Source organism: Sinocyclocheilus anshuiensis, unplaced genomic scaffold (genome assembly GCF_001515605.1).
Source record: "Sinocyclocheilus anshuiensis isolate Anshui unplaced genomic scaffold, SAMN03320099.WGS_v1.1 scaffold5411, whole genome shotgun sequence".
Classification (NCBI taxonomy): Eukaryota; Metazoa; Chordata; class Actinopteri; order Cypriniformes; family Cyprinidae; genus Sinocyclocheilus; species Sinocyclocheilus anshuiensis.
The window spans coordinates 26,202-35,025 of NW_015554618.1; the positions used below are offsets into that span (position 1 = coordinate 26,202).

General features: G+C 36.1%; 1 protein-coding gene across 1 annotated transcript in view; it reads right to left on the reverse strand.

The window, feature by feature from the left end:
- Positions 1-6,150: 6,150 nt before the first annotated feature.
- LOC107671536 (regulator of G-protein signaling 3-like) overlaps positions 6,151-8,824 on the reverse strand; it is a gene marked incomplete at its 3' end in the record, with an annotated part of 25,683 nt that continues 23,009 nt past the window's right edge. Inside the window, exon 2 of the mRNA XM_016464457.1 lies at positions 6,151-7,017. Coding sequence (XP_016319943.1) covers positions 6,151-7,017 — 867 coding nt within the window. The remainder of the gene's footprint in view (positions 7,018-8,824) is intronic.

Sequence of the window (8,824 nt, forward strand, 5' to 3'; positions counted from 1 at the left end):
TTATGGTTGTGCTGGTCTATACTTTTTCCCATCTTTTTTTTTTTTTTTTGATGAAAATATAGAGAAATTCTTGATATAGAGAGTTATTACTACAGTACATCTGAGTCTCATCTTTTTTCATTAACAATATTGTATGTTGAAATAGTCACAGTTGGTGTTTAATATGTCGGGTACTTGATACTTTGGACCAACGTTTGGATCAACATCAATCAATTAAGTAACACGCCTATAGGAAACGTCTTATAGATGTATTGCAGATGAGAAAACACTCTAAAAATTTGTCTTGCAGATGTAAATGCAAATAGACGTCTCTGTGATGTACATGTGCTATCAGGGATTTAAATTCTCTCCTCCCATAAACGTTGCGTCTGGAAGGGAAACTCATACTAATGCATATGCAATAAGGTCAACCACCAAAAAGCCTTCATGCCTTTTTATTGCTATTTTTTCACTGTGTGTCTTTAGTAAACCCTGACAGTAGATGTTTATCACCGAACGAAAATAACACAGTCGCTTTACTGTTTTCAGTGCATATAGCATCTATATTTGTAGCCCAGCCCAGTTTAATGTCAGTGTGGATGACGTATACTCCTCAACAACGTCCACCTCCATCTTCAGATGCTCACTGAGTTCAGAAGGGTCTTCTGCCTTCTGAAATCCCTGCTCTTAATTTTTTTGTGATTTTAAGCTAACAGTCATTTAGCTCAACACACGCTACAAAACCATCCACCACACTCCAATCTACTGTTAATACAACCCACAATAGCTGAGTCATCTGAAAACTAATGCAGGCGGCTAGATTTTGATGTTGATGTCAGGACTGCACACAAGCTCTTTAGCAGTAATGTGTCCAGAGTTGCAAAATCTGTTATTTACTTACATAGCCTAATATAAAACACCCCCTTCTTTTCATTTGGCCTTGTTGATGTGATGCCTGTGCACACATACATGCCGAAATCCTCAGTTGAACACATGACACAACCCTCACAAAACATCCTATTACTTTTAGTAAGTGATGTTACAGTACTCTCCCATCTTTTTCACTAGCGAACTCACATTCCCCATGACAAAAGATGGAAGATATTGTCTGTAGCTCCTGTTCTTTAGGCATCGTCTCCTCTGGTCCTACATGGCAAATATTTCCTCCTCAACTCATCAGCTGGTCCCTGGTGTAAACTCTGGCTCTCAGGGCTGCCTCCACCAAGCACGATAAAAGAATTATAGCTACTAGGTAAGAACGGGCAAAGTCACATCATTCTACTGGCCAAGTAAATAATCTTTAAGAAATCCACTTTGTGGAAAAGAGAAAACAGACAGAAACTGCATCCTGCATCATATGTGATTACTGTATAAACAGTATCCACTGTTCAAAATTATGGGTTGCTAAGATTTTTTATTGTTGTTAAAGTAAAAACAGTAATGATGTAAATTATTATTATAATTTAAAATAACAGTTTTTCATTTATATTCCTGTGATCAAAGCTGAATTTTCAGCATCATTACTCCAGTCTTCAATGTCACACGATCCTTCAGAAATCATTCTAATATAATGATTGGCTGAATTGCTGATCCAAAAACAATCACCATTGTCATTATTGTTATAAACAGTTGTGTTGCTTAATGTACCGTTTTTTTTTTTTTTTTCCTTCCAGGAATCTTTAATGAATAGAAAGTTCAAAACAACAGCATTTATTTCAAATGGAAATCCTTGGAACATCATAAAAGTATTTTCGGTCACTTTCGATCAGTTTAATGCATCTTTGCTAAATAAAAGTATTAATTTCTTCCAAATGATGCCACATTCCTCCTCTTCACTGAAAATTAACTGGAAACGTAATTAAACCATGTAAAATGACCTTTAGTTCATTATTTACTTTTAAAAACATTATGACATTCTTTTTTCTTCCTGAGTATAGGGAGAAAAACAAGGCATTGCCTTGTTGCCTTGCAGATTTCAGACACAATGAAAATGTTTGTCCTTTCGGTCCCACTTTATATTAAGTGGCCCTAATACCTGTATACTTACATAGTATGTAACCACAGTGTAAGTACACATTGGTACATAGTATCTACAGCTGTAATGTTTGTGTAACTACACATATGTAACAACCCACTGAATGGTATGTGTAAATACAAATGTGTAACATGACATTGGTAACAACACTTTTTGGTAATGAAAGTACAAATGTGTAAAAGGACTAACAGCACTTTTTGGTAAAGATAGTGTTCCACTTTATATTAAGTAAACAATTCCTATGGATTTACCATGGAATTACTCTGATGTTACACAGCAGTGGCCAGTAAGTTAGGCTTTACATATAAATTGTGGTTGGTGTCCAGAATGCCTTTCTCCCTACTGCCGTTCTCCTAGGAATGCATTAATTTTCTCCAAATGCATGAGCAGATGGACACAGGATCATGTGCCCATTCAGGATATGTATAGTCTCATTATGCACCAGACACAGGCCTAAAGAAACTGCCTGTGGCTGGGAAAGAAGTGCATCATCACTGGAGTGCTGGATTTATGGCTTTTGTTTCATATTTCCTTAAGTGAACTACAAAGGTGGCAATGTGTAGAAGTGAGTTACAAGCCACATTACGCTGCATTATTTAAGAGTTTGTCCTTCATAATAAGCCGTCTGAGCTATTTCCAGATGTGTATAAGACAAGTTTTTTCAGAGGAGGCAGTGCCTGCAATGTCATGGTGGTGGCACCAATTTCTAAAAAGAATTGAGTGACTGAAGTACTAATGATAGAATTAGCCGAACAACAGTTAGTAGTAACAAAAAAGCTAATTTTGATGTGAATTGTAATGAAGTGTAATCACAGGAGAGCAAGAGAAGGCAGGCAGAAATGGGGGATCTAAACGATGGAGTACTTAATAAACAAAACAAAAATAAATTAAGAATCAGACGCAGAGTATAAGCAACAACATCAACATAGTGATCCAACACAAGATACAGGGGATATATAAATAAATAAAAAGGATCTAAAGAGTCCTGTTGCATGACATTTTGGTGAACATATAAAAACCATAACATATAAGAACTATAAAAATGGCATCTCTTTTCTTTCTTGGAATTGAAAAGATTAAGCAGAATATTAGAGGTGGTAATATTGATTGCATAAGAAAGAAGCGGGTAGCTTTTTGGATCTCTTATTTGAAAAGTCTGTTCCCAAAGGTATGAATCAGGATTTTTCTCTTAAAGATTTTTTTTTTTTTTTGTGATGGTGTTTTAAGTATGTTGTATGACTCTTTTTATATTTAAGATATGTTAATCTGATGTGGATCTACTCTGATTGGGTGATTGTTGTTTTGGGGTAGTTAACTCTTACTAATTAGTGTGATGTCTTGAGTGAAGCTTGTCAGCTGTTGCTGATTTGTGAATTTATAATCCAATATGGAGATGAGTTTTTAAATGCTTATGTATTATGTGTGTTGAATACCCTGAGAAAGGCTCTTAGGCCAAAAAGAGCTGGAATTGTTTAAAATTATTAAAGTTCTCTTCATCACAAGTGGTGCTGGACTCTTTTTCATATTATTATTTTGTAAAGTAGTTTTTTTTTTCATTGTTTCATAATATCTGCAAAATGCACATACTATTTATTACTATGTACTGTACTTTTTATACTATTAAAAACATCTAATAATACCATTTACTATTTATATAACTAAAACTTTAGTTATTTGCTTGTTTCGAGTATTAAAGTATGTTGTGGAGTCAATATATGTGAAAGGAATTAAAGGAAGACATTCACAGGCATTAGTGAAAGTGCAAATGTGTTTTAACCAGGCTGTTAAAGACCATGCCAATGGAACTTACAAAAAGAAGCGGATCAAGAACTGATTCTTGGGACACACCATGTGAAACAGGAAAAAACAAAAAAAAGGACTTGTGTTCGCTACTACAGATCATTTGTTGCCAGTCACAGAAATGATCTGAGTAAGCCCGTGTTCAGCAACTTTACAGATTGTTTTGCATCTCTGTGGTTGTGACCATCATGACACCCCGTTTGCAGAGAACGTATTGCCTAATGGTCAAAAAAGAAGGCATCTATTATTAATAACTGCATGGAACTCCAACATAATGCATGGTTTAAATTGCAACCTTGCTGATTTGTATGTAATGTAAGTGAGCAGATTAAATCAAAAGCATCCAGTGGCACTAAAGTGAGGCAAAAGTGTTTGTGCACAGTTCTCCTCTGATATTTCCTACACTATTCTATGATTTCATGTCCTAGACAAGCTGTCTGTGCATTAGTGGTGGGAATTTTTCAGTGATAATTTGTACAATTTACATTGTTAAGCCAGCAGACAAGTGACTGTGTTGTGAGTGAGTCATTGATTCATTCACTCACTCTGAATCATTCACCTCATTCACTCACATTGAATCAGTCTCACACCTTTCATTAGTAGCTACTGGAACACAGACATCCCATCATGCACTCTTATCTTCCAGGAGTCATGCCCTCCATTTATTTTTTCTTTAATAAAAAACAGCACCAAAACATTTGTTAAGGGCATCATTTTTACATTTGTACTACTGTGTAGCATTAATGTCACTATTGACTACAAACCTTCTCTACAATACTTAAATGTGGCAATATCATGTTACAGTGATGATATGAGGTGGTATATATATATATATATATATATATATATAAACTTGTCAGGCATAATTACAACAAAATATAACATATTAAAAGACTAATTACTTTCACCCCAAATACTAGTTAGTTCTAATTTTACATTTTTTTTAAATTTGCCACTATCCTAGGTTTTGCCCATTTGTCAGTAATACGTTTTTTTACTCATTTAAAACACAATCAAATGTAATATGCTCCCTTATTATTTCATATATTTTAATATGCACACGTCAGAATAAGCATGTTGCTTGAATTTTTACATAAATATTGTGTTACACTGAATGACAATGTAACATTATTTAAACCAAATTTTGACATTTTATTCTCCATATTGCTTCTGATTATATTTAAATGGGAATATTTTAATTCACACTTACTTACACAAAAATAAACAGTCCTTCCAGCATGCATTCACAGACATGTATATAAATGTGTGTACTTAAAACAGTGTGTCTAGCTAACATCTTCAAATACTGTGTCACTCTGGTTAGAGAGCAAAATAAATTGACAGAACGCCACTTAGTGGGCAAAACTGAGAGTGCAGCCCTATCTGCATTCTGAGCCATATGAACAAAAATCTAGGAGCAAATTACATATTGAATGATGAGCATTTAAATATCAGTAGAATTTCAAATTACAGTTTACACATTACTACAAACTACTTTAATAGATAAATCACTTAAAATAGGGTGACCATACGGGCCATTTTCCCAGGACGCGTTCTGGCCAGGATTTCTATATTGCCTAAAATATCTAGGCGGAACCGTCTGTATAGTATTTTGATGTCATATACCGATCGGTCTGCACACGCAAACAAAGCCAAAACCTAGATATTTTAGGCAATATAGAAATCCTGGCCAGGACACGTCCTGGGAAAATGGCACGTATGGTCACCCTACTTAAAACTATGACTGAAATGTTGTATGGTGGTAGCACTGCATAGTTGTCTATCCATTAATTAATTACCTGTTGCTAGTCTTTTTAGTCTATTCAACTTTTTTTCTCTACTTATGTGCAGAAACAGAATCTTTGTTCTGTTCTGTTCAGAATTATTTGGTCCTTGTTCTGCAATTTTTTCTAAGGATATAAATGATAAACGTTCCTGAGTTTCGTGTGAGTGCTAATGAGACATTTCTGTCTCTGTCTTGTGCTGTGCATGTGCTTTTGTGAAGACCTGTGCATAGCTCACCGTCATAACAGGCATTTGCTTTGCTTTTACTCCTTTGCTTTACTTTACTTTGCTTTATTGGCCCAAAAAAACAGTCAAAAAAGCCCAATCCCAAAGTCCCAATCCAAGTCTGACCATTTAGATAAGTAATAGCAAGTGTCCACAGTGCAAATTGTGAAGGACAAGTTACTATTTTCCCTAAATTTCCCAAGAAAGGTCCCTAATATTGATTTTAAACAATTTTTAATGTATCAGCTAAAGCAAGTAACATGACAAAAGGAAATGATTCCTAAACCTCATTTAATGAGACTGCCAGAGCAAGAACAAGGACTTACTTTTCTTCCAGAGAACAGCATATACAGCTGGTGCATGGACCCTCCATTCTTAGTCAGCTCTTTCTTCAAGGTTTTGGGTGAGGGAAGCGTCCAGCCTCCCTCATGTGTCCCGGTCACCTCCATGCAGTTGATGGCATTGTCAGATGTGAAGCAGGCTGTGCGAGGGTCCTGGAGAAGACTGCCCTCGCTGTGTGTGCGTCTGCGCAGGGAATTCTGCACGCTGAGTCCACCTGAGTGCTTTTCGCAGGAAGTGGCCTCTACCATGCTCCTCCGTTTGCTGTCACTGCGTTCCAGGTAGTTATCATCACTGTCCTCCTCATCCTCATCATCTTCATCTTCTTCATACTCTTCATCGGTTCCGGGGGTGGACAGGGCATCTGCACTGAAAGACCGATCTAATCGCAACTCAGGGATGACAAATGATGAGGAAGAGGATGAAGGTGGAGCGTTTGTGTCCACCGCCTCTGAAGCGTTGTCTTCATCGACAAGCAGCTGTTTTTCATCTTCACTGTCTCTTGCGTGTGCTTGCGAGAACTCCTGCTCTTCTTTCGCTTCGGTCATTGGCTCACTATTCCCCCTTTCCTCCTCTTTCTCTTTGCCTTCATCCTCCCTCCACAGCTCGTTCATGCTGCTCTCTGTGCTTTTCCCATCTTCTCCCTCAGTAGAGGGCGGAGGTGTTGATGGAACCAGGCGGCTGTTCTCCTCCAGAGGGGCGCACAGATCCTCCAGCAGGGTGAGACTCCTGGACTGAGGGCTACTCGCAGCAGTGGCCAATGCATCAGACAGGTTGCCAAGGGAACGGTCATCCTCAGAGGTCATTCTCCGGCCCCTGAGGTCACGTGGCTCATCCTGCTTGGGTTCGAACATCTGCCAACAGAAGAACACAGTGTTGCAAATCCGTTACATTACTAGGGTCTTTCTAACAGATATGCAATATTACAATTGCTTAATTACAGTCAGGAACTGAAGAACAATTATTGTAGAATTACTGCTGAAAATATAATATGCTGTAGTTAAGAAGAAATACATTTCAGTGTAATGTGCTTCTGGCGATGTTTATGCATTTTATTATGCAAGTGGCACTAAAAGCAATTCAGTTTGATTCAAACAGATGAACATGAATCTTGCAACATTTTATTATGCTGTTTGTTGGACATTAGGGGTGTAAATCGGACAGTTAGTCACGATATGATATCAATTCTCATACCCAGCGATACGATATTTGCTGATACCTCAAAAAAAAAAATCTATGATATGATTACGATACGATTCAGGAGTATATTGAGCGATATATCGATATTATTATATTATGTACCTATTTTACACAACCAGCTACATTTATATTAACTCACAAATGCAACCAAAATATATTACTTGAAGATTTATATGAAATTTCTACATCCTGTATAAAAATAAATAAAACAAAATAAAATAAAAAATAGGCCTACACTTATTTTCCTTTTAAATAATGAAGAAAAATAAATCATCGGGGGTAAAAAATCAAGTCACAAATAAGACCAGTGATCTTATGGCATGACAAAAGTCAAGAAAGTCTTTCAGGCTTCCATGCTAAAATGTGCAATGTATAAAATATAGTGTAAATCCTCATTAGGAAACAACAACAATTAGGAACTCCAGCTGTAGAAAAAAATACACTAATGCAAAAAAAAAAAAAACTTGCTTTATATTTGAGACTTGTTTTTTTTTTTGTTTTTTTTTTGCCTGCTATACATCACAGACTGAGGCACATGCAGACATGCAGGGCTCAGTGCTAAGAATTATTTTCTACAGATAAGCAAATGACAAGAAATCGTAGAAAATAAATACAATAGAACAAAGACACAAATTAAATAAACAGTTCTTTTCAGGTTTTTCAGGTAGGTCTAAAATAATTTTCCAGGTACAGAAATTGAATAATCAAATGTAAAATAGTCTTCACTGTATACATTTAATATAGATTAATCATTATTAAAGTTACAAAAGTTATTCAGTCAAGACCAGTGAGGTATTTTTCTTTGAGGCAGCTTTATTATTAGTCTGCTTTCACTTTAAGACCGAAAGCACAGATCCAGTATACTGAGAAACATGCGTTTAATTGACCTATGTCTGTTTACATTAAGACATAGGTCTAACCAAAAAATAGAAAGAGAACTCCATTAATATTTGTGCGCTGTCCGAGACGCGGCTTTCTGTGTGTGCACGCAACTGTTCGGATGTGTGTGTACAGAAAACTTCTCACACAGCGCTCGACAGTTCCGTTGACTGTACATTAATCGGTAACACTTTATAATAACTTTCATTGATAAATCATTAACAAACATTATATAATGCTTAATGGATCATTAGTTAATATATTTTCAAAGAGTTAGAAACGTGAGATAATATGCTTGTTAATGATTGCTAATAAACTTATTAAACATTAGATAATGTTCAAACAGATCATTATTTCATGTAAGTTAACATGCTTTCAAATGTCATTAAACTTTCAATTCTATATGATCAAGCACTTATTGAAAATCTATAAATGATTTTAACAGATGCTATAAAATGATTGAAAGCGTGTGTTAATGCACAACACTTTTGCTGCTGTTGAGGTGTGATACAGGTAAGGTTAGGGACAGGTTTGGTGGTATGGGTAGGTTTAAGGGTTGGTTAAAGGGTCAACAGTGTACAG